Source organism: Nerophis lumbriciformis, linkage group LG06, assembly GCF_033978685.3.
Source record: "Nerophis lumbriciformis linkage group LG06, RoL_Nlum_v2.1, whole genome shotgun sequence".
Lineage (NCBI taxonomy): Eukaryota > Metazoa > Chordata > Actinopteri > Syngnathiformes > Syngnathidae > Nerophis > Nerophis lumbriciformis.
The window spans coordinates 46,804,357-46,831,261 of record NC_084553.2 but is presented as its reverse complement, the minus strand read 5'-3'; the positions used below and the strand labels follow the sequence as shown (position 1 = coordinate 46,831,261).

The following is a 26,905-nucleotide window of genomic DNA, read 5'->3' as shown; positions in this document are numbered from 1 at the left end:
ACTATTCATCCATCCATGTTCAATCACTTGTGCAGAATAACTACATTAACAAAATAAAATAAATACTTTTTGTCTTAAATGTAATAAAACTTTTTTTTTCTCAACCAGAAGTCTGTCCTGCTTGATTTAAACGGTATACATTCAGTATGCAGCTTTATGATAGAGCAGGTCTTCAATGTTCATCAATATGAGAACTACTTTGACAAGAAGAGAGCTGAAACATTAGTTTTTTATTAATATGACTGGATACATTTCAATTGTGCTCTATTTGTGAAGGAGATCTCCACTTAAAAAGTGTAGTTATTGTCCTGATGCTATATCGTGTTAATTTTTAATTAAATGGAAGCATAATGACAGAATTGAAAAGTTGTAAAAAATACTAAGAGTTGAAGCAAATATCATTTGACCCTTTGATGAGTTACTGTATTCCCAGCTACCTTTTAGACTTGTGTGGTGTCACTATCATAAAGCTGGACCCACTATGTCAGTGTTTTTCAACCACTGTGCGGCACACTAGTGTGCCGTGAGATACAGTCTGGTGTGCTGTGGGAGAATATGTAATTTTACCTATTTGGGTTAAAAAGATTTTTTTGCAAACCAGTAATAATAATCTGCAGATGTGCCGTTGTTGAGTGTCGGTGCTGTCTAGAGCTCGGCAGAGTAACCATATTCTACTCTTCCATATGAGTAGGTGGCAGCAAGTAGCTAATTGTTTTGTAGATGATTTGATTTGATTTTGTAGATGTCGGAAACATGGTTTGTCGTGATCACAATATGCAGACGACAGTGCGCAGGTAAAAAGGTATCTAATGCTTAAACCAAAAATAAACAAAAGGCGAGTGCCGCCAAGAAAAAGCATTGAAGCTTATGAAATGCAAAATGAAACTAAAACTGAACTGGTTGCAAAGTAAACAAAAACAGAATGCTGGACGACGGCAAAGACTTACAGCGTGTGGAGCAGACGGCGTCCACAAAGTACATCCGAACATGACATGACAATCAACAATGTCCCTGCAAAGAAGGATAGCGACAACTTAAATAGCAGGTGCGGGGAATAGCGCTCAAGGAAGACATGAAACTGCTACAGGAAAATATCAACAAAACAGGAAAAGCCACCAAAATAGGAGCGCAAGACAAGAACTAAAACACTACACACAGGAAGACGCCAAAAAACTCCAAATGAGTCACGGCGTTATGTGACAGTACTTTGAGACAAGAGCTATAGTGATGCCTGCTTGGTTATGGTTTGAATTCTTATCCAACACTAGCGAGAGAACAACTTTTTTATTGTCAATATCGACTGCTGAGTTTCATTTTTTAATGTTTTCTGCTGGTGGTGTGCCTCCGCATTTTTTCAATGAAAAAACTGTGCCTTGGCTCAAAAAAAGGTTGAAAAACTCTGCTCTATGTTCATGATCAACAACTTAGACTCGTGTTTAGAGAACCAGACCTTATTTTAATAACAACAAAAGAGCAGCGTTGTTGAATGAGACTTAATACTTCAATGTTAGCATGTACCTCATTGATATTTTACAAGCTATTTTTATTTTTAAAGTTAATTTAAAAAAATTTGGGACAGCTCAATATGTACATGTGCTTTAGTTTTTAAATACGGGACACTCCTGATTTTCAAGGGATGGTTGGCAACCCTAATTGCACACTATTGTAATCGTCAACAATTTATATGTGTTCCCATATCTTTCGTGCCAACTTAGAGCCTCTTTAGCGGAAATATATACTGAACTTTAATAGGACCAGTTTAATACCTGTGACAAATTCCAAATTGTTTTTTTATGGGCCTACCTCTTAAAGGTACACTCTCATCCCCTGTAAAATTGGTTCTTCACTACCATGGTAATAAAGTGATACTGGATCATGTGGAAAATATATTTTTTTTTATCTAAATATAAATGAGCAGAAACGTGGCACTTTAGCAGAAAAATTCATTTTCCCTGGGAATAGGCGGTTAAGTAAAATAAAGCATCCAACTCCTCTCAGTTGGACTGGCAGATTCATTGATATTGATAAATAAAATAGTAATTTTGCGGGAAAAATAATCATTTGATTTAAGCCCCTTTTCAACGTTTGATTTGCATTTGTGCAGATAATGAAACAGATGTCGGTGCATAATGTGTGAAGAAAAGGAGAGTGAGAGAGAGAGAGAGAATCATGCATTAAAATCAGTAATGATTGAAAATGCAAAGGCTGGGTGCAGCAGTGGATAAACCCAACGACCTGACTGTCTTCCAGTCACACAACAACAGGTTCAAATTCTCATTGGACCTGAGTGGATGAGACCTTTTTAAAGCCAATTCCAATGCAGTCCATTTTATACCTGTCTCATCCTAGACCTGCCTCCTTATGGAAACCAATCACGTCGCAGCCTGTCACAGATATTGAGTCTTCGGCTCCTTTTTATCTCTCATGTCTGTCATTAGAACCTTTTATCCAAAGATCCCCCACTTTTCTTTTTTTTCTCTCTCTCCTGCTGCCGTCTTGTTTTTCACAAAACTAAATAAAAAAAAGCACTCCCGCGTTACTTACAAAGCAGAGAAATAAAGTCAGCAACCTATGACGGTCAGAATCGTTGGATAGATTAGGTCAAAAACAGTAAATTTAAAAATGTGAAGTAGGGTTGTCCCACCAAAATGCATTTTGATACCACAAAAACTGTCATATTGGCTTTATTTTAACATAAAAACTTACAATACATTAAAGGCCTACTGAAATGCGATTTTCTTATTTAAACGGGGATAGCAGGTCCATTCTATGTGTCATACTTGATCATTTCGCGATATTGCCATATTTTTGCTGAAAGGATTTAGTAGAGAACATCGACGATAAAGTTCGCAACGTTTGGTCGCTGATAAAAAAGCCTTGCCTGTACCGGAAGTAGCAGACGATATGCGCGTGACGTCACAGGTTGTGGAGCTCCTCACATCTGCACATTGTTTACAATCATGGCCACCAGCAGCGAGAGCAATTCGGACCGAGAAAGCGACAATTTCCCCATTAATTTGAGCGAGGATGAAAGATTTGTGGATGAGGAAAGTGAGAGTGAAGGACTAGAGGGCAGTGGGAGCGATTCAGATAGGGAAGATGCTGTGAGAGGCGGGTGGGACCTGATATTCAGCTGGGAATGACTAAAACAGTAAATAAACACAAGACATATATATACTCTATTAGCCACAACACAACCAGGCTTATATTTAATATGCCACAAATTAATCCCGCATAACAAACACCTCCCCCCTCCCGTCCATATAACCCGCCAATACAACTCAAACACCTGCACAACACACTCAATCCCACAGCCCAAAGTACTGTTCACCTGCCCAAAGTTCATACAGCACATATATTTCCCCAAAGTTACGTACGTGACATGCACATAGCGGCACGCACGTACGGGCAAGCGATCAAATGTTTGGGAGCAGGTCAGCAGCAGGAAGCATGAAGTGCTCTAAAACTTGCTGGTAGACGGCTGCGTTGACCCTGGATCTCAGGAAACAGAGTGGACCGACACCAGCAGATGACATGGCACCCCAAACCATCACCCAACCATGCAAATTTTGCATTTCCTTTGGAAATCGAGGTCCCAGAGTCTGGAGGAAGACAGGAGAGGCACAGGATCCACGTTGCCTGAAGTCTAGTGTAAAGTTTCCACCATCAGTGATGGTTTGGGGTGCCATGTCATCTGCTGGTGTCGGTCCACTCTGTTTCCTGAGATCCAGGGTCAACGCAGCCGTCTACCAGCAAGTTTTAGAGCACTTCATGCTTCCTGCTGCTGACCTGCTCTATGGAGATGGAGATTTCAAGTTCCAACAGGACTTGGCGCCTGCACACAGCGCAAAATCTACCCGTGCCTGGTTTACGGACCATGGTATTTCTGTTCTAAATTGGCCCGCCAACTCCCCTGACCTTAGCCCCATAGAAAATCTGTGGGGTATTGTGAAAAGGAAGATGCAGAATGCCAGACCCAAAAACGCAGAAGAGTTGAAGGCCACTATCAGAGCAACCTGGGCTCTCATAACACCTGAGCAGTGCCAGAAACTCATCGACTCCATGCCACGCCGCATTAACGCAGTAATTGAGGCAAAAGGAGCTCCAACCAAGTATTGAGTATTGTACATGCTCATATTTTTCATTTTCATACTTTTCAGTTGGCCAACATTTCTAAAAATCCCTTTTTTGTATTAGCCTTAAGTAATATTCTAATTTTGTGACACACGGAATTTTGGATTTTCATTTGTTGCCACTTCAAATCATCAAAATTAAATGAAATAAACATTTGAATGCATCAGTCTGTGTGCAATGAATACATATAATGTACAAGTTACACCTTTTGAATGCAATTACTGAAATAAATCAAGTTTTTCAAAATATTCTAATTTACTGGCTTTTACCTGTGTGTGTATATATATATATATATATATATATATATATATATATATATATATATATATATATATATATATATATGAACAGTACAGGCCAAAAGTTTGGACACACCTTCTCATTCAATGTGTTTTCTTTATTTTCATGACTATTTACATTGTAGATTGTTACTGAAGGCATGAAAACTATGAATGAACACATGTGGAGTTATGTACTCAACAAAAAAAGGTGAAATAACTGAAAACATATTTTATATTCTAGTTTCTTCAAAATAGCCACCCTTTGCTCTGAATACTGCTTTGCACACTCTTGGCATTCTCTCGATGAGCTTCAAGAGGTACTCACCTGAAATAGTTTTCACTTCAGTTCAGGTGTCATAGTTTTGATGCCTTCAGTGGCAATCTACAATGTAAATAGTCATGAAAATAAAGAAAACACATTGAAACATACCTGCCAACCTTGAGACCTCTGATTTCGGGAGGTGGGGGAGGGGGGTGGGGGTGGGCGTGGTCGGGGTGGGACGGGGGAGTGGTTGGGGGCGTGGCTAAAAGGGGAGGGGTATATTTACAGCTAGAATTCACCAAGTCAAGTATTTCATATATATATATATATGTATATATATATATATATATATATATATATATATATATATATATATATATATATATATATATATAAATAAGAGAAATACTTGAATTTCAGTGTTCATTTATTTACACATATACACACACATAACACTCATCTACTCATTGTTGAGTTAAGGGTTGAATTGTCCATCCTTGTTCTATTCTCTGTCACTATTTTTCGAACCATGCTTAACACCCTCTCTGATGCATTGCTGTGTGGCACGCACAAAAGTGCTTTCATCAAATGCACTAGATGGCAGTATTGTCCTGTTTAAGAGTGTCACAACATTGCTGTTTATGGCAGACAAACTGCTTTACGGTATACAAAAAAGTGACTGCTGTTGTTGTGTGTTGTTGCCGCGCTGGGAGGACGTTAATGAAACTGACTAACAATAAACCCACATAAGAAACCAAGAACTCGCCCTCCATCATTCTACAGTTATAACGTCATTGGGCAGGTACGCTTTTTTGTATTGTGGAGGACCTGAGTCCGCCTGAATTTCGGGAAATTTTCGGGAGAACATTTGTCCCGGGAGGTTTTCGGGAGAGGCACTGAATTTCGGGAGTCTCCCGGATTATCCGGGAGGGTTGGCAAGTATGCATTGAAATAAGAAGGTGTGTCCAAACTTTTGGCCTGTACTGTATATAGCCATACAGAAAAGCATATTTTTATTTGCTGTGATGTTTGTAAATAGAAAAATTCCAACAATGCAGGGTTTGTAAATCAATGTTCCTCGATTTCCATATTGTATGCTTCAGTTTTCAACGAAGATTTTTGTCAAAATATTACCCCGGTTTGAATATATCCCCTCACCCACTCTTACTTCCAACAATGCCTGACCAGTTTGAACAGGTCATTTATTAAGGCAGCAGGTTCGCCCTTGATTGGATTATTTTATTTCCCAATGGGTCTACTTCAAAATCTGAAAACAAATCGCACATCAATCAGGAAGGGATCATGTTTGACTTCAGAGGTTTTGCTGCATGCCCACATAGGAAATCATAAATAATATCAGCAACGTCTCATTCCAGTGCAGCTTCTAAAGCACTCTGTGACTCATCTTCCAACACCTCTGGCTCCAGGACTTCCCCACTCTAAATTTAATGTTCTGCTGCTGACATACAAATCCTTCCAAGCTGCTGTGCCCATTTCATTTCCAGGGCTCCTCCGCCCCTTCTTCCTCCACCCTTCTCCGCTGCTGGCCCCATGCCTCAAGAACGCTGCCAACATTATTGACTCCATTGAAGTCCTGCTATAGAATGACAAATTGCCCAATGCTGAAACTGATAGCTAAGAACAACAATAATCGAATCAGTGAGGGGGAAAAAAACGGCGATGTTTGATTTATAGCGGTTTTCAAAGAGTAATAAAATGGTTCCCTGCAGGGAGTTGTGGCCAAGTTCTCAGGCTGCAAGTCATACCATGCCATGCATTAGAACCATTTCAACTAACGCGCAGATTGTGTCCAATTATGCTACACAGATAAGCCTGTTTCCGTGGAGCTGAGCTGCGGGGCAGGACCCAGCCATGTGGTGTTGGAGCCGGAGTCCCGCCTCACGCTGGACTGCAACCTGGGGGCCAGCGACACGCCGTTCAACATCACCTGGTTACGCAACGGTCAACCGCTTCCCCTGGAGGGGAGCGATGCCCTGCAGTATGTCGCCAACCGATCCCTCCTCTTGCTGCCCGCCTCCAAGGATGGGCCGCCTCCCTGGGGTGTGGAGGGGGGTTACAGCTGCGTAAGTGCCAGCGCACATGGAGCCCTGAGCAGCCGGACTGTTAACGTTCTGCTGGCAAGTAAGTAGCCCTGTACTGTGCATGATGGAAGGAAATAATGGCCCCAAACTACCCCACATATTGCCTTGAATATGCAGCCAGAACACTGCCATTCAGTTTTAAATGTCGGCATTAGGGATGTCCCGATCAACATTTTTGGCCCCCTTTCCCAGTCCGATTGTTTTGCCTCATATCCAACCCTACTTCAAGTCCCGCTATGGAAATGTTTTATAGCCAGTAACTATAAAAACAATAACACATTTAAAAAAGTTTTATCTTGTAAAATTTAGAATTTAAAGCTGGTTAGAATGAGCCATTTTCGTCTTTTGTTGAGCCCTACAAAGTGTTTATACTGTAAGTATTGTACTTGTTACAGCTGTTTGATTGTAACATGCCAGACAGACATGGGCAATTATTTTGACTCAAGAGCCCCATTGGTCGGTAAAAATGTCTCCTGGGGCCGGTGTGTGTGTATTTAAATACAATATTTAAATTATATTTAAATATGAATATAATAATAATTATATAGAATAGAAAGTACTTTATTGATCCCTGGGTGAAAATTCAGGACCACAGTTCGCTCACAATAAACAATAAACACTTAAGTATTGTTTACATGTGAATAATATAAATACAGTTTTACAGTATTATAATAATAATAATAATTTAAATATAATGCTTATATCTGTATATATATATGGGGACGGCGTGGTGCAGTTGGGAGAGTGGCCGTGCCAGCAACCTGAGGGTTCCTGGTTCGATCCCCACCTTCTACCAACTTCGTCACGTCCGTTGTGTCCTTGAGCAAGACACTTAATCCTTGCTCCTGATGGGTCGTGGTTAGGGCCTTGCATGGCAGCTCCCGCCATCAGCGTGTGAATGTGTGTGTGAATGGGTGAAGGTGGAAATAGTGTCAATTGTCAAAGCGCTTTGAGTACCTTGAAGGTAGAAAGGTGCTATACAAGTATAACCCATTTACCATTTATATATATATATATATATATATATATATATATATATATACATATATATATATACATACATGTATACTGTACAGGCCAACAGTTTGGACACACCTTCTCATTCAATGTGCTTTCTTTATTTTCATGACTATTTACGGTAACACTTTAGTATGGGGAACACATATTCACCATTAATTAGTTGCTTATCAACATGCAAATTAGTAACATATTGGCTCTTAATTAGTCATTATTAAGTACTTATTAATGCCTTATTCTGCATGGCCTTATTATACAACCAGTAAGTCATTACCTAAGATTTCTTTCCTCAATAACCTCAGAATTATTGCTTATTAGTAACCCTAACCTTAATCCTAACCCTTATATGTTCCCCTAGTGTCCAAATGACTCTAAATTAAGTCTGTGTTACTTTAATAAGCTACTAATTAATGGTGAATATGTTCCTCATACTAAAGTGTTACCCTATTTACTTTGTAGATTGTCACTGAAGGCATCAAAACTATGAATGAACACATGTGGAGTTATGTACTTAACAAAAAAAGGTGAAATAACTGAAAATATGATTTATGTGCTGGTTTCTTCAAAATAGCCACCCTTTGCTCTGATTACTGTTTTGCACACTCTTGGCATTCTCTCGATGAGCTTCAAGAGGTAGTCACCTGAAATAGTTGGTGTGCCTTATCAGGGTTGATTAGTGGAATGTCTTGCTTTATCAATGGGGTTGGGACCATCAGTTGTGTTGTGAATGAGAAGGTGTGTCCAAACTTTTGGCCTGTACTGTATATATATATATATATATATATATATATATATATATATATATATATATATATATATATATATATATATATATATATACAGTGTATAAAACCATAGTATACACACTACATACTGTGTATATATGGCATGATAACAGCAGAATATTTCTGCCTAACAGTGGAGTGACTGACTGATGATTGTGTGACAATATTCACCGGTCTTATTCTTTTATTTCTGATTTTTTAACATGACACTGTGAGTTTGTTTGTGTCTAATGTTTTTGACACATATCTTAGCTGTAAAAAGTGTCACACATTCTGCTGTATGTGTACTTGGCTCCCTTTTTACACTCTGCTTCTTGCTTCGTCAGCTTGGAGCTGCTCTGACGTAGATCACCGTAGCAGCCCGTATATCACTCAAAAGTGGAGATTCCAACCATTGTAATATTCTCTGTAGTTCAAGACTTACGGTAATTTGAAAAATGCACTGCACATCATATTGGCGAATCCAGTTTTGATGGTAAAGGTTTAAAAAAATGTCACAGTGTAAAATTGCTAATGCTAATCAATAGCATGTACAAAACCCAAAACCAGTGAAGTTGGCATGTTGTGTAAATCGTAAATAAAAACAGAATACAATGATTTTCAAATTATTTTCAACGTATATTCAATTGAATAGACTGCAAAGACAATATATTTAATGTTCAAACTGAGAAACTTATTTTTTTTTTTGCAAATAATCATTAACTTAGAATTTAATGGCAGCAACACATTGCAAAAAAGTTGGCACAGGGGCATTTTTACCACTGTGTTACATGGCCTTTCCTTTTAACAATACTCCGCAAACATTTGGGAACTGAGGAAACCAATTTTTTGAGCTTTTCAGGTGGAATTATTTCCCATTCTTGCTTGATGTACAGCTTATGTTGTTCAACAGTCCGGAGTATCCGTTGTCGTATTTTATGCTTCATAATGTGCCACACATTTCAACGGGAGACCTGTCTGGACTACCGGCAGGCCAGTCTAGTACCCGCACTGTTTTACTACGAAGCCACGCTTTTGTAACATGTGCAGAATGTGGCTTGGCATTGTCTTGCTGAAATAAGCAGGGGCGTCCATGGTAACGTTGCTTGTACGTTATCATGATAACCTGTATGTACCTTTCAGCATTAAAGGTGCTTTCACAGATGTGTAAATTACCCATGTCTTGAGCACTAATACACCCCCATACCATCACAGATGCTGGCTTTTGAACTTTGCGCCTATAACAATCCAGATGGTTCTTTTCCTCTTTGGTCCGGTGGACACGACTTCCACAGTTTCCAAAAACAATTTGAAATGTGGACTCGTCAGACCAGAGAACACTTTTCCACTTTGCATCAGTCCATCTTAGATGAGCTTGGGCCCAGCGAAGCCGGCGGTGTTTCCGGGTGTTGTTAATAAATGGCTTTCGTTTTGCATAGGAGAGTTTTAACTTGCACTTACAGATGTAGCGACAAACTGTACTTACTGACAGTGGTTTTCTGAAGTGTTCCTGAGCCCATGTGGTGATATCCTTTACACACTGATGTCGCTTGTTGATGCAGTACCACCTGAGGGATTGAAGGTCACAGGCTTAGCTGCTTACGTGCAGTGATTTCCCCAGATTCTCTGAACCTTTTGATGATATTACGGACCGTAGATGGTGAAATCCCTAAATTCCTTGCAATAGCTGGTTGAGTAATGTTGTTCTTAAACTGTTGGACAATTTGCTCACGCATTTGTTCACAAAGTGGTGACCCTCGCCCCATCCTTGTTTGTGAATGACTGAGCCTTTCATGGAAGCTGCTTTTATGCCCAATCATGGCACCCACCTGTTCCCAATTAGCCTGTTCACCTGTGGGATGTTCCAAATAAGTGTTTGATGAGCATTCCTCAACTTTCTCAGTCTTTTTTGCCACTTGTGCCAGCTTTTTTTTAAACATGTTGCAGGCATCAAATTCCAAATGAGCTAATATTTGCAAAAAACAACACAGTTTCTCAGTTCCAACGTTAATTATCTTTTCTTGGCAGTCTATTCAATTGAATATAAGTTGAAAAGGATTTGCAAATTATGTATTCTGTTTTTGTTTATGATTTACACAATCTGCCAACTTCATTGGTTTTGGGTTTTGTATTTGGCATACCGGTATCCAATTTAAATTATCATCGAGCTAATGCATTTTGTGAGTGTTTTCTAGTGTTTTCAAAGCATGCCTGCTTTGTTGGCATGGAAAATTGCTACATTACCTATAGGCAGTTTGCTACATATACACCTGCAACAAAGGTATCGAAATATGGTGTGATTTTTACGTGAATTGGTTCTCAGTTATACCGAAGAAATTTGATCAGTGCCTTTAAAAGTGCCGAATTCGGTACCCATTCTTAACGCCAGTACGTATTTTTCTACCAATTTTTTTGAATGCTAAAACTAAAAGTCAGTGTTTTGGGTCCTAATGTGGGTACGGGGGCACATGTGCATAGCAAGAACCTGTTCAATTTGAATGCACGCAGGAAAAAGAATATAGATAGAAGAATTGCAATTCACTATATTTTGCTTTTCATGTCAACGTGCACGTCAAACCTGGACTTGTCATATAATGTGCCACATATTAATGACAATCGGCACCTTGCACAATATGAATAAACAGAATGCCTTAAGGTGTTACTCAATGTACATTTTTAAATACATTTAAGGGACAAGGAGAAAGGCATTAGCTTTTTTTAATGATCCGTTTTGTTTCCAGCTCTTCAGAAATGTTCTTTATTGACTCATTAGCTTTGTGTAAAATGACACCGTGCACTCTGAGGATGCCCACGCTTTTGTCAGCTGCCAAATGCCTATTTATAAGGAGCTCTTGTTTTGGGGACAATACGGTGGGTGGAGGTGGGGTGGGGGCTATATGAATAGTGAGGAGGCGGATGAAGGCCGAGGAGTTGTCATGGTGAAGGGAAAGGTTTCCGAGACCATTAAAGGTGACCTTCAGTTTGCGTGTTTGTGAATCAAATCAGCAGTTCTGCGGGAGAGCGATTTGATCAGCGCGGCGAGAGGTCCTCGCCGAAGTGCTTTAACGTTGACATTGAGTGGATGTTCTCCTCCACAGCTGCCAGCGTAGGGAAAAAACACATCTCTGATCACATCTGTGAAAACATATTAGGAAAAGCCACCTGCTTTTGAGTCGCCTCCCTTGTTCCCCAGCGGTACCATGCACAGGAATGTGAGGTTGCATGCTTATAGAGGAGACAGATGCCGCTTTGGCTAGGAATTTCTGTTGGAAATAAGTTTCGCTTTCTGGAAATTGTTAGTGCAACACAGCACGTGGCCTCTTATAAATTGAAATACTTGGGGAAAAAACAGCTTTTGGCATTTTTTGACCTGTTTAACCCCTCTCAATACAGGCGCCCTGAAGATGAATGTCAATATTGTTCCAGGTATTGTGTCCAATGTTTAAGTTTGTTTTCATTATACAGGTAAAAGCCAGTAAATTAGAATATTTTGAAAAACTTGATTTATTTCAGTAATTGCATTCAAAAGGTGTAACTTGTACATTATATTTATTCATTGCACAGAGACTGATGCATTCAAATGTTTATTTCATTTAATTTTGATGATTTGAAGTGGCAACAAATGAAAATCCAAAATTCCGTGTGTCACAAAATTAGAATATTACTTAAGGCTAATACAAAAAAGGGATTTTTAGAAATGTTGGCCAACTGAAAAGTATGAAAATGAAAAATATGAGCATGTACAATACTCAATACTTGGTTGGAGCTCCTTTTGCCTCAATTACTGCGTTAATGCGGCGTGGCATGGAGTCGATGAGTTTCTGGCACTGCTCAGGTGTTATGAGAGCCCAGGTTGCTCTGATAGTGGCCTTCAACTCTTCTGCGTTTTTGGGTCTGGCATTCTGCATCTTCCTTTTCACAATACCCCACAGATTTTCTATGGGGCTAAGGTCAGGGGAGTTGGCGGGCCAATTTAGAACAGAAATACCATGGTCCGTAAACCAGGCACGGGTAGATTTTGCGCTGTGTGCAGGCGCCAAGTCCTGTTGGAACTTGAAATCTCCATCTCCATAGAGCAGGTCAGCAGCAGGAAGCATGAAGTGCTCTAAAACTTGCTGGTAGACGGCTGCGTTGACCCTGGATCTCAGGAAACAGAGTGGACCGACACCAGCAGATGACATGGCACCCCAAACCATCACTGATGGTGGAAACTTTACACTAGACTTCAGGCAACGTGGATCCTGTGCCTCTCCTGTCTTCCTCCAGACTCTGGGACCTCGATTTCCAAAGGAAATGCAAAATTTGCATGGTTGGGTGATGGTTTGGGGTGCCATGTCATCTGCTGGTGTCGGTCCACTCTGTTTCCTGAGATCCAGGGTCAACGCAGCCGTCTACCAGCAAGTTTTAGAGCACTTCATGCTTCCTGCTGCTGACCTGCTCTATGGAGATGGAGATTTCAAGTTCCAACAGGACTTGGCGCCTGCACACAGCGCAAAATCTACCCGTGCCTGGTTTACGGACCATGGTATTTCTGTTCTAAATTGGCCCGCCAACTCCCCTGACCTTAGCCCCATAGAAAATCTGTGGGGTATTGTGAAAAGGAAGATGCAGAATGCCAGACCCAAAAACGCAGAAGAGTTGAAGGCCACTATCAGAGCAACCTGGGCTCTCATAACACCTGAGCAGTGCCAGAAACTCATCGACTCCATGCCACGCCGCATTAACGCAGTAATTGAGGCAAAAGGAGCTCCAACCAAGTATTGAGTATTGTACATGCTCATATTTTTCATTTTCATACTTTTCAGTTGGCCAACATTTCTAAAAATCCCTTTTTTGTATTAGCCTTAAGTAATATTCTAATTTTGTGACACACGGAATTTTGGATTTTCATTTGTTGCCACTTCAAATAATCAAAATTAAATGAAATAAACATTTGAATGCATCAGTCTGTGTGCAATGAATACATATAATGTACAAGTTACACCTTTTGAATGCAATTACTGAAATAAATCAAGTTTTTCAAAATATTCTAATTTACTGGCTTTTACCTGTAGTAGCAATGTAGTTTTTCATAGCATCCTACTGAAAATGTGATTTTGCATCAGGATGATGAATGAAGCATTAATAAGCTAAAATCAATACCAGGGCAGCCACATGTGCACTACTACACCACCAATGTACAAACCCCGTTTCCATATGAGTTGGGAAAGTGTGTTAGATGTAAATATAAACGGAATACAAGGATTTGCAAATCATTTTCAACCCATATTCAGTTGAATATGCTACAAAGACAACATATTTGATGTTCAAACTGATAAACATTTTTTTTTTTGCAAATAATCATTAACTTTAGAATTTGATGCCAGCAACACGTGACCAAGAAGTTGGGAAAGGTGGCAATAAATACTGATAAAGTTGAGGAATGCTCATCAAACACTTATTTGGGACATCCCACAGGTGTGCAAGCTAATTGGGAACAGGTGGGTGCCATGATTGAGTATAAAAACAGCTTCCCAAAAAATGCTCAAAAATGCTGAAAATTACATACAGGTTTTGGAGCAACATATCTGACATCTAAGGGCCGTCTTTTTCATGGACGCCCCTGCTTATTTCAACAAGACAATGCCAAGCCACATTCAGCACGTGTTACAACAGCGTGGCTTCGTAAAAAAATAGTGTGGGTACTTTCCTGGCCCGCCTGCAGTCCAGACCTGTCTCCCATCGAAAATGTGTGGCGCATTATGAAGCGTAAAATACGACAGCGGAGACCCCGGACTGTTGAACGACTGAAGCTCTACATAAAACAAGAATGGGAAAGAATTCCACTTTCAAAGCTTCAACAATTAGTTTCCTCAGTTCCCAATCGTTTATTGAGTGTTGTTAAAAGAAAAGGTGATGTAACACAGTGGTGAACATGCCCTTTCCCAACTACTTTGGCACGTGTTGCAGCCATGAAATTCTAAGTTAATTATTATTATTATTTATGAGTTTGAACATCAAATATCTTGTCTTTGTAGTGCATTCAATTGAATATGGGTTGAAAAGGATTTGCAAATCATTGTATTCTGTTTATATTTACATCTAACACAATTTCCCAACTCATATGGAAACGGGGTTTGTAGTTGTACACAACGTTTGACAGTAACATTGAGGAAAATCAATTTGAAACTTTTGTATGCCTGTACAAGACTTAAGACCTTTAGCATATCCGTATGTGGAATTAAATTATGAAATGGATAAACAGAAAGGGAATCAAACCAATATGATTCGGTTCAAAAGACTGTTCAAACTACAAGTCTTAACAAAGTACAAAGAAGAAGAATTATGATGAACATCTTGAACCTTTTTTTTAATGTGATAATGATTATTTATGCATTTAATATTTGTCTACTTAGACTTAGACTTCCTTTTTATTGTCATTCAAATTTGAACTTTACAGTACAGATAAGAACAACATTTTGTTACACAAGCTCATGGTAGTGCAGGATAAAAAAGCAATAAGGTGCATATATAAATAAATAAATAGGTTACTGTACAGATAAATATATTGCACTTTTTCACATGCGTCCACGTTTATGGATGTATGTTTTATTGTCTTTTTTATTCCAGCGAGTTAATCCATTTTGGGGGGAGTTGAGGGGATAATTGAATTATGATGCGTTCAAGAGTCTTACGGCCTGAGGGAAGAAGCTGTTACAGAACCTGGAGGTTCTGTTTCGGAGGCTGCGGAACCTCTTTCTAGAGTCAAGCAGTGAAAACAGTCCTTGGTGGGGGTGGGAGGAGTCTTTGCAGATTTTCTGAGCCCTGGTCAGGCAGCGGCTTTTTGCGATCTCCTGGATAGGAGGAAGAGGAGTCCTGAACTTACTTATGGTACCGGTATATGTATTTATGTTTGATTGATTGATTGATTGAAACTTTTATTAGTAGATTGCACAGTACAGTACATATTCCGTACAATTGACCACTAAATGGTAACACCCGAATAAGTTTTTCTACTTGTTTAAGTCGGGGTCCACGTTAATCAATTCATGGTACAAATATATACTATCAGCATAATACAGTTATCACACAAGTTAATCATCAGAGTATCTACATTGAATTATTTACTTTATTTACAATCCGGGGGGTGGGATGTGGAGGGGGGGAGGGTTAGGTTTGGTTGATATCAGCACTTCAGTCATCAACAATTATATCATCTGAGAAATGGACATTGAAACAGTGTAGGTCTGACTTGGTAGGATATGTACAGCGAGCAGTAAACATAGTGAGTTCAGAAAGCATAAGAACAAGTATACACATTTGATTATTGACATTTGATTATTTACAATCCGGGGAGGTGAGATGTGGAGGGGGGAGGGTGTTAGTCTAGGGTTGTAGTTGCTTGGAGGTGTTCTTTTAGTGCGGTTTTGAAGGAGGATAGAGATGCACTTTCTCTTACACCTGTTGGGAGTGCATTCCACATTGATGTGGAATAGAAGGAGAATGAGTTAAGACCTTTGTTGGATCGGAATCTGGGTTTAACGTGGTTAGTGGAGCTCCCCCTGGTGTTGTGGTTATGGCGGTCATTTACGTTAAGGAAGTAGTTTGACATGTACTTCAGTATCAGGGAGGTGCAGCGGATTTTATAGACAAGGCTCAGTGCAAGTTGTTTTACTCTGTCCTCCACCCTGAGCCAGCCCACTTTGGAGAAGTGGGTAGGAGTGAGGTGGGATCTGGGGTGGAGGTCTAGAAGTAACCTGACTAGCTTGTTCTGGGATGTTTGGAGTCTAGATTTGAGGGTTTTGGAGGTGCTAGGGTACCAGGAGGTGCATGCGTAATCGAAAAAGGGTTGAATGAGAGTTCCCGCTAAAATCTTCATGGTGCTTTTGTTGACCAGAGAGGAGATTTTGTAGAGAAATCTTGTTCGTTGGTTGACCTTTTTGATTACCTTGGTTTCCATTTTATCACAGGAAAGATTAGCCTCTAGAATGGAACCTAGGTAGGTGACCTCATCCTTCCTGGTGATAACAATGTCACCCACTTTTATAGTGAAGTCATTGACTTTCTTAAGGTTGATTTGGGACCCAAATAGGATGGATTCCGTTTTACCCAAGTGTATGGATAGCTTATTGTCAGCGAGCCAGGTGCAAATTCTACAGAGTTCAGCACTGAGGATTTTCTCCACCTGTGACTTGTTCTTGCCGGATACCAGCAGGGCCGAGTCATCCGCAAACAGGAACAATTCACAGTCACATGCTGATGACATGTCGTTTATGTATATTAGGAACAGTAAAGGCCCTAATATACTGCCTTGAGGGACTCCACAGCTTACTGAGAGGGGGGTGGACACGGTGCCGTTCACCTCTACCACCTGTTTCCTCCTCTCCAAGTAAGATTGCATCCAGCTCGATGAGGTTTTATCAAATCCGATTGTTCTAAGCTTACCCAACAGTATAGCGTGGTCAACGGTGTCAACGGCCTTCTGAAGGTCCAGCATGACCATGCCGCAGTATCTGCCCGCGTCCACCTCATGTTTGATGTGGTCAGTCAGATAGAGAAGGCATGTGTCAGTGGAGTGGTTAGTTCTGAAGCTGGATTGGAATTTGTACATGAGTTTTTTAGTGGCAAGGTAACTATCGACCTGTTCATAAACTATTTCTTCCATTACTTTCGAAATGGAACTGAGAATGAATTAACTGAATGTAATTATTAATTATTTATTCACTGTTCTGTTACAAACAGAACGAGGAAATTGGATACAACTGCTATAATATGAAAAGGGGTTAAATAAACTCTGCTTCTTCCTACTCTTTTTCGGACGTGCTGTAATGAAACAACTGGAAATATGTGATGCGTTACATTGTATCGTACGCATGTTGGAAATAAACTGAAACTGAACTGAACTAACACAGCATGGGAGGTGACCTAGCTGGTCCAACAATAATATAGAGTAGGGATTACTAATAGAACACACATTAGCAACAACAGAAACATTGCAAATAAAATAATACATACAGTGTAATAATAGAAAATTATATAAATATATTAAATGGATTTTGCGAAAAATTAAGTCCTTAAATGGCATTAAAAAGGATTACATTTGATAATACAATTCTGTCTATATAGACAATTGTAGGCTTTTGACTACCGTATTTTTCGGACTATAAGTTGCAGTTTTTTTCATAGTTTGGCCGGCCGGGCTCCAGTGCCACTTATATATGTTTTTTTCCTTCTTTATTATGCATTTTCGGCAGGTGCGACTTATACTCCGAAAAATACGGTATATTGAAATAACTATCTGCAGTGGGACATGGGCATTATTACATTTATTTTAAGGGGCATTAAAAAGCATTAAATTAGACTGTGCAGAAACCCTGACATAGTAAAAATGATTATGTATTACCAAGGTAATATTACTAGAACACACACTTAAACAAATGTTTGTTTTTTTAAATAATATAAAAAAAGGAAACTGATGAAAATATTTAATAAAATCAGTTTAAAACAAATTAATTCCACTAATTTATATAATAACATATAATACAATTAAATGATCATAACATGTATATACCGTATTTTTCGGACTATAAGTTGCAGTTTTTTTCATAGTTTGGCCGGGGGTGCGACTTATGTGTGACATTATTAACACATTACCGTAAAATATCAAATATTATTATTTAGATCATTCACGTAAGAGACTAGACGTATAAGATTAGGAGTGACAGATTGTTTGGTAAACGTATAGCATGTTCTATATGTTATAGTTATTTGAATGACCATAATATGTTACGTTAACATACCAGACACACTTTCAGTTGGTTATTTATGCGTCATATAACGTACGCTTATTCAGCCTGTTGTTCACTATTCTTTATTTATTTTAAATTGCCTTTCAAATGTCAATTCTGGGTGTTGGGTTTTATCAAATGAATTTCCCCAAAAAATGCGACTTATACTCCAGTACGACTTATATATGTTTTTTCCTTCTTTATTATGCATTTTCGACCGGTGCGACTTATAATCCGGAGCGATTTATAGTCCGAAAAATACGGTACATATTTTTTGGGTGTACTATTGATATTAATACAAATATTTTGCCATTGCAGTACAAACGTCTGAAAAAAATATTGTTGTCTTATGCCCGGGGTCGAAAGATCTGTACATGCAAACCAACAGGTGGCACTAAATTACTTCTTCCCGAGCCAAAAAAATAGTTAAAAATCTATTTTTTGTTAGTTTTTTATCATTTTGTATTAAAACATGTTTAAAAAAAACCCTTACGTTCAGGGTCCTACGATGAGGTGGCGACTTGTCCAGGGTGTACCCCGTCTTCCGCCCGAATGCAGCTGAGATAGGCTCCAGCACCCCCTGCGACCCCGAAAGGGACAAGCGGTAGAAAATGAATGTATGGATGTTCAGGATCGTCTTATTGCTTTGTCAATATGGCACATTCAGAAATTAGAATATTTAGAACTAAAAGGTTTGTCAGGTCGAACTTTATTCATGTTGCACATTAAAACGACCTATGTTGACCAAAGAGCTGCACTGGGCACTTAAAACAATAGAAGCATTTGAAGCAATACAACAGTGAATAATACACTATTAAGTAATAAATCAATAGCATTTTTTTGTTCAAAACTGTGAAAAGAACATAATTTTTCAGTCCAATACTGATGAAAATAAATGTGTTTCAGCAAAAATTCACTGTATCTTATCCAAGAAACATTATTATTAACATCCATCCATCCATTTTCTACCGCGTGTCCCTCTTTAGTGGCCGTAATATCCATGTTAAATAAATAATCATATCATTGATATCGATGACAAGGCCATTATTATATGTTAGTACAGATATACTGTAAGCAGTGGCGGGCCGTGCGTTTCCCACCTAGGCCTTCAGTGAAGTCCGACTTCAATGATTACCTCTCAAAATACCATAATTGATGTCACCACAAGATCATTGCTGGATAAATACAATACAGGAACACATGTACGCACTACTGGGCATTGGAGCGCCTCAACAGTGCACAAAAAGGGTTATTTTCTGGCGCATTTAAAAATCAATTAGAACGCATCAGCAATTAAAACATATCTTATGTGGTTCTGTCAAAATATAAAATAGCTACAAACATATTAAATGTGTAAAAATTAAATATTTGAACTTACTATTCGACGCCGTATAAGCCAGCTGATTCGAGTGGAAATGGCGAGCATTTCCCCATTTGGTCGCCAGAACACCTGAGCTAGCTTCCGGGGTTGGCTGACATCGTCTCATAAGATTTAGTTTCTCTGTAAATATCCCTCTTGAAAATGGCCTTGCAAAATATTGTAGCGTTTGATGGGTTAATAATGGTCTGTAGTTGAAGATGTCAAACAAAAATGTCACTCTGTCCGATCATAGCCATTTTTAATGATCATGTTAACTTTGAACACACACGTTAATGAATCGCATACTTAGTCAACAGCCATACATGGCACACTAAGGGTGGTCGTATGAACAACACCAACACTGTCATAAACATGTGCCATATTGTGAAACCACACTAAACAACAAAGACAAACATATTTCTGTCATGATCCGTGGCCCGGACCATGTTTTTGTTATTTTCTGTTAGTTTTGGACTCCCTTAGTTCCTGTTTTGTGCACCCTTGAGTTTGTTTTGGTTACAATGGTTGCTTATTGTTTTCACCTGCCTCTGATTGGTGTTGGGGACGCTCACCTGTTCCCCGAGCACTAATCAGAGGCATTATTTAAGCCTGCCTTTGCCGGTCAGTTGGCCTGGCTTCTTTGTTTGCTTTTGCTACAGTTACGTGAGTATTCCTTGTCTTCTTGCTTATGCTATGTGTTAGCCTTAGCTTCGAGTGCGATCGGCACATTTTTCCTCTGGCTTGTTTTCAGTTTTTGGGACTTGTTTAACTTTCGACAAATAAACCATGTTCCTACCTGCACGTCCTGTCCAGAGTGTTCCGTCTGCATCCCGGGGGAATGAACCCCCCACGTAACAATTTCGGAAGAATATTTGCACCGCCACACAACATAAACACAACAGAACAAATTACCAGAATTCCCTGTAGCACCAACTCTTCCGGGACGCTACAATATATCTGCCACCTAATCAATGTTTTGTTCTCCTTCTCTACTATCCCGGTCTGGCTACGGCGCAACACTTCCCGCTTCCTGCTAAATTGAAACTTGTGAATGGATACTCACTTTGGAATGACAAGTGAGTATCCAATCACAGTCTCGTTAAAGGGGAACATTATCACCAGACCTATGTAAGCGTCAATATATACCTTGATGTTGCAGAAAAAAGACCATATATTTTTTAACCGATTTCCGAACTCTAAATGGGTGAATTTTGGCGAATTAAACGCCTTTCTAATATTCCAGTGTTTCCCACACATTCATTTATTTGTGGCGGCCCGCCACGAAAGAATTACGTCCGCCACAAATGGATTTTTCGGCTTTTGACTCGCTCGACCGCTCATAAAAGCAATGGGACTGTCTGTGAATGTACCTTGTAGTTACAACTCCAGTGCAGTAGGTGGCGGTAGCCTACTATGCATTGTAGCTCCGCCAATAGCACTTAATTCACCTGGTGGGCCAGAAGAAGAAGACGAAGACGAAGAAGACGGCGGAGTAAAAGAACGGACCGACCGGATCAAAATACGAGGGTAATATAGGTTGTAGGTAGATAGGTTATAGCTGCATCGCTCGCGGCTCGTCATATATTTAACGTTAATCCGCGATTTCACCGAGCGCTTCACTGACCGTGAGCAGCCTGACGCTGCTTCATTAACACCGCCCCTGTTTGACTCAGTCACCTGTTTTCATACCAACGAGCTAACGTGTCCAGGTTATAACCCTGTTGTCAATAAACACACATGTACTGAAGCTAAATTGTCCACTGTCCACTGCAGCATGTGAATGCAATGAAAAGAATAAAATCTGAGCCAACCAGCTGTTAAAATGTTGTCCAGGTTAATGTTTTGGCCATTAAAGGCCCTTCATTTCAAGATTTCAACTGTGATCGGGCTTTAAACAGGTGGCTGACCTGTTCAGATGGGTGTAACTCAGGGGTGCTCACACTTTTTCTGCAGGCGAGCTACTTTTCAATTGATCAAGTCGTGGGGATCTACCTCATTCATATATATAATTTATATTTACTTATTTATGAAATATATGTTTTTGTTAACAAGTTAAAGGTGTTTAATGATAATGCAAGCATGTTTAACACATATAGTTGATATTGTTAATAAATTAAAGGTGTTTAATGATAATACAAGTATGTTTAATACATATAGTTAATATTGTGAACAAGTTAAAGGTGTTTAAAGATAATACAAGCATGTTTAACACATTGTTAATAGATTAAAGGTGTTTAATGATAATACAAGTATGTTTAATACATATATTTAATATTGTTAACAAGTTAAAGGTGTTTAATGACAATACAAGCATGTTTAACACATATAGTTAATATTGTTAACAAGTTAAAGGTGTTTAAAGATAATACAAGCATGTTTAACACATATAGTTAATATTGTTAACAAGTTAAAGGTGTTTAAAGATAATACAAGCATGTTTAACACATATAATTAATATTGTTAACAAGTTAAAGGTGTTTAAAGATAATACAAGCATGTTTAACACATATAGATTCCTTTCTTTCATGAAGACAAGAATATAAGTTGGTGTATTACCTGATTCTGATGACTTTCAGTGATTGGAATCAGACAGTGGTGCTGATAACGTCCGCATTTTCGAATGGAAGAGAAAAAAAGTCCTCCTTTCTGTCCAATACCACATGAAAGTGGTTGGTTTTTGGCATCTTATTTGTCTAGCTTCTGTACTCCTTTGTATACACTTTACAAGAAATACATTGTCGGCAAACTCCGTAGCTTGCTAGCTTGTGCACACCAGCTTTTTGAGACTCTTATTTCGTTAGCGCAACTGTGCAGTCGGTCTTTGGAGTTTTGACGACAGGTACGGCGCCAGAGTCTGTTGAAATAAAGTGTTTCTCGCCTTCCTGTCGGTAATTTTAATGAGCTAAATATGTGCATAAAGTGTTGTACTTATATTCTAACTCCGCGTTCTTCTTGGTCATCGCCGCTGCCGCCGTCACCCCCCGCCCACACCACCACAAATAGATGCCTGTCCTGTGGGAAACACTGTATTCGCTCTCAGAGCGATGACGTCACAATGTGACGTCGCATCGGGAAGCAATCTGCCATTTTCTCAAACACCGAGTCAAATCAGCTCTGTTATTTTCCGTTTTTTTCGACTGTTTTCCGTACCTTGGAGACATCATGCCTCGTCGGTGTGTTGTCGGAGGGTGTAACAACACGAACAGGGACGGATTCAAGTTGCACCAGTGGCCCAAAGATGCGAAAGTGGCAAGAAATTGGACGTTTGTTCCGCACACTTTACCGACGAAAGCTATGCTACGACAGAGATGGCAAGCATGTGTGGATATCCTGCGACACTCAAAGCAGATGCATTTCCAACGATAAAGTCAAAGAAATCTGCCGCCAGACCCCCATTGAATCTGCCGGAGTGTGTGAGGAATTCAAGGACAAAGGACCTCGCTAGCACGGCAAGAAATGGCGGCAGTTTGTTCCCGCAGACGAGCGAGCTAAACCCCCTGGATGTCTTGGCTCACACCGTCCCAAAGATGATCAAGAGAAGAATATCGACCCTAGCTTCCCTGGCCTGCTGACATGAGGGTATGTCTACAGAATATATTAATTGATGAAAATTGGGCTGTCTGCACTCTCAAAGTGCATGTTGTTGCCAAATGTATTTCATATGCTGTAAACCTAGTTCATAGTTGTTAGTTTCCTTATATGCCAAACAAACACATACCAATCGTTGGTTAGAAGGCGATCGCCGAATTCGTCCTCGCTTTCTCCCGTGTCGCTGGCTGTCGTGTCGTTTTCGTCGGTTTCGCTTGCATACGGTTCAAACCGATATGGCTCAATAGCTTCAGTTTCTTCTTCAATTTCGTTTTCGCTACCTGCCTCCACACTACAACCATCCGTTTCAATACATGCGTAATCTGTTGAATCGCTTAAGCCGCTGAAATCCGAGTCTGAATCCGAGCTAATGTCGCTATAGCTTGCTGTTCTCTCCGCCATGTTTGTTTGTGTTGGCTTCACTATGTGACGTCACAGGAAAATGGACGGGTGGTTAAAATCAGGCACTTTGAAGCTTTTTTTAGGGATATTGCGTGATGGGTAAAATTTTGAAAAAAAACTTCGAAAAAAGCCACTGGGAATTGATTTTTAATGGTTTTAACAATTCTGAAATTGTGATAATATTCCCCTTTAACATCAGGCTACCTAGATAGGTTACTGTCAACAACTTCAATGTTTATCATCAATCAATGTTTATTTATATAGCCCTAAATCACGAGTTTCTCACAGGGCTGCACAAGCCACAACGACATCCTTGGTACAGAGCCCACATAAGGGCAAGGAAAAACTCACCCCAGTGACCAACTTGTGATCTGATTGGCTATCGGAACTGTCTGTCAAATGTTTGTGTCCGTTCACTTACAGTGCACGGACGCCCGCATTGTCGATTCTGAAGGCCTTGGGCAGATTTGGTACAGCATGGCAACATAAGCTAGCTGAATTCTGGGGGACGGCTATGGCGTCACATTAGTGCCAAAAATCCGAGCGCATAAAAACTGTTATCGCGCGCTGATTCTCCACTTCGTGCGCGCGCACGACACCTTTCTGCGCGCTCTCTGTGTACTCCTGGCATCTCTCCTCGCGCTGTCATGTTTCTTTATGGCACTTTGGGGGCGGGTATGCTTAGACGGCCCCTTCTTTCTGATTGGTCAGGCGAAAAATGCTGAAAAATGCTCAGAGCCAATCAGAAGTATAGCAGGGCGGGTCATCGTCAATATGTATCAAGATTTACGGAGGAAGAAGTGGATAAAAAAATGTCGCGCGTTGATGAAGTTTATTTCATACCACATAAACACAATACAGGGTAATACAAAATGTCCATCCATCCATCCATCTTCTTCCGCTTATCCGAGGTCGGGTCGCGGCGGCAGCAGCCTAAGCAGGGAAGCTCAGACTTCCCTCTCCCCAGCCACTTCGTCCAGCTCTTCCTGTGGGACCCCGAGGCGTTCCCAGGCCAGCCGGGAGACATAGTCTTCCCAACGTGTCCTGGGTCTTCCCCGCGGCCTCCTACCGGTCGGACGTGCCCTAAACACCTCCCTAGGGAGGCGTTCGGGTGAATAATAATAATAATAATACAAAAATGTGACCCAAAATAAATAATAAGACAACAAACACCATAATCACATCTTTCAGCCAGAACTGGTCCACCAGCAATAACATCCAACCATAATATTATTTTATATTTTCACTTCTTCTTGAACATTTGTCTTCTAATTTATGGAATTTCTTTTGATTCAGCCATAAAATTAATGAAATAATCTTTGAATTTTGTTTTTAAAATGTTAAAAATAGCTTTTAATAATGTATTCTGAAACAGTTTAAAATAATCAGAGAACTGACTAACACTGACCCTACACAACTATGTTGCACAATTAAGTCATGTTTTTTTTAAAGCGAAAGAGGTAATTTCAACAGGTACAGCATCCTATGTCATATCTACATGTAATACGATTTGTAACAAGGCAAACCGTTTGTAAATTGGTCAAAAATCGAGCAAGTTATGGTAATTTAATTAGTACATGTACCATTGACATCAATGTAATGATTGAGGCTAGATGTCCGAGGTAAGATGGCTACAACGTTGCTACGCTGGAGAATGATTGGTCATATGAAAAATGCTCACAGCCAATCAGAAAGGAGGGGCCGTCTAAGCATACCCGCCCCCAAAGTGCCAAAAAGAAACATGACAGCGCGAGGAGAGATGCCAGGAGTACACAGAGAGCGCGCAGAAAGGCGTCGCGCACGCGCAGAAAGGCACCGCGCGCGCGCAAAAAGGCACCGTGCGCGCACAAAAAGGCACCGCGCGCGCAAAAGGGTGTCGCGCACGAAGTGGAGAATCAGCGCGCGATTACAGTTTTTATGCGCTCGGATTTTTGGCACTAATGTGACGCCATAGACGGCGCGGTGCGGTTTGGAGAGTGGCCAGTGCCAGCAACTGGAGAGTTCCTGGTTCGATCCCCACCTTCTACCAACCTCGTCACGTCCGTTGTGTCCTTGAGCAAGACACTTCACCCTTGCTCCTGATGGGTCGTGGTTAGGGCCTTGCATGGCAGCTGGAAAAGCACTATACAAGTATAACCCATTTACCATTATTCTGATTGGATACAAACTCTAACCTAAAAACAACCGCACTGGAACGAGCTTAATATGACATGAAGAGACTATGAATACTTTTAGATATTTAGGAAAAGTAAATGAAACAATTATTTTATCTTTAATTATGATCATGATTTATGGTTATGTTAGGCCAGCAGAGAAGGCCTTGTTGGCCCTGACGGCCCACCACTGGATATAAGTAATGGTATTTTATTTTTTTGTTCTCGCCAACTTTTTAAATTGCATGGACAAGTCTGAAAATCAGATTGATCTGCGGTCACCCACCGATGCCATTGTCCTTTTTACGAGCCAGGCAATTTCAACCATTATTTTAAGGTCAAATGACAGCACGTGTAAGGAGATTGTGGGATTAAAGATAACAGGTGGTGGACAGGATACATTGTTATGTTCACCTTTATGAGGTTACTGTATATATGTTGTAGGGATTAAAATAAACATGACGGGTAGTGACAATGTGACTGTCACTAAAAGAGGTCATCCTGCAGATGGCTTGCACAAGAGGAGGGACACTGTTATCTGATATGCAATGGGGCCAAAGACTGGGGTAAAGTCAAGGGAAGTCATATTACATCAAGCGCCGGCCTTTATGGCTATCAAAAAAAACCTATTTGCTGATCAATGACATTCTGGGAGAGGGTTGGAAACAACTCTTTGACAGAGGGGAGGTGGAAAGGCCTGCAAGTCGCCATTGTCCCATCACAGTGTCCTCTGTGGACACCCACTGGCCTCTTGGCATTGATGTCAGCTGATGTGGCTTCTCGCTGATCAGCTGTTCTTCAACTCAAACGCACTGACGCCCACTTTTTTCCTCTTTTTTTTTTTTGCGGCGATGGTTATACAGTCGGTGTGTTTACATGATGCTGTAACAGCGGTATGTCGGGTTTTTAATCATCAACCTGTCCTGTCAAGCTTGCCAAAAGGGAAAAATCAATGTCCATTTTCTAAAGAGTTTTTTTTTTTTTTACACAGATTTGGCAGCAGTTATTACAAATGTGACTTAAACTACATATTAAAAGCATGGCTGGGCGACTTCTTATTTATGGCCACAGCAAT

At 40.1% G+C, this 26,905-nt stretch overlaps 1 protein-coding gene across 3 annotated transcripts in view; it reads left to right on the top strand.

Annotated features, from left to right (window-relative positions):
• The window catches only part of igdcc4 (immunoglobulin superfamily, DCC subclass, member 4), a 240,283-nt gene that overhangs the window by 110,168 nt on the left and 103,210 nt on the right, over nucleotides 1-26,905 (top strand). For 2 of the 3 annotated variants that reach the window (XM_061964463.2, XM_061964462.2), the window contains exon 2: nucleotides 6,505-6,819. The exons of the other annotated variant lie outside the window; for it this stretch is intronic. In XM_061964463.2, coding sequence (XP_061820447.2) covers nucleotides 6,505-6,819 — 315 coding nt within the window. The remainder of the gene's footprint in view (nucleotides 1-6,504; nucleotides 6,820-26,905) is intronic. 3 annotated transcript variants of the gene reach the window in all.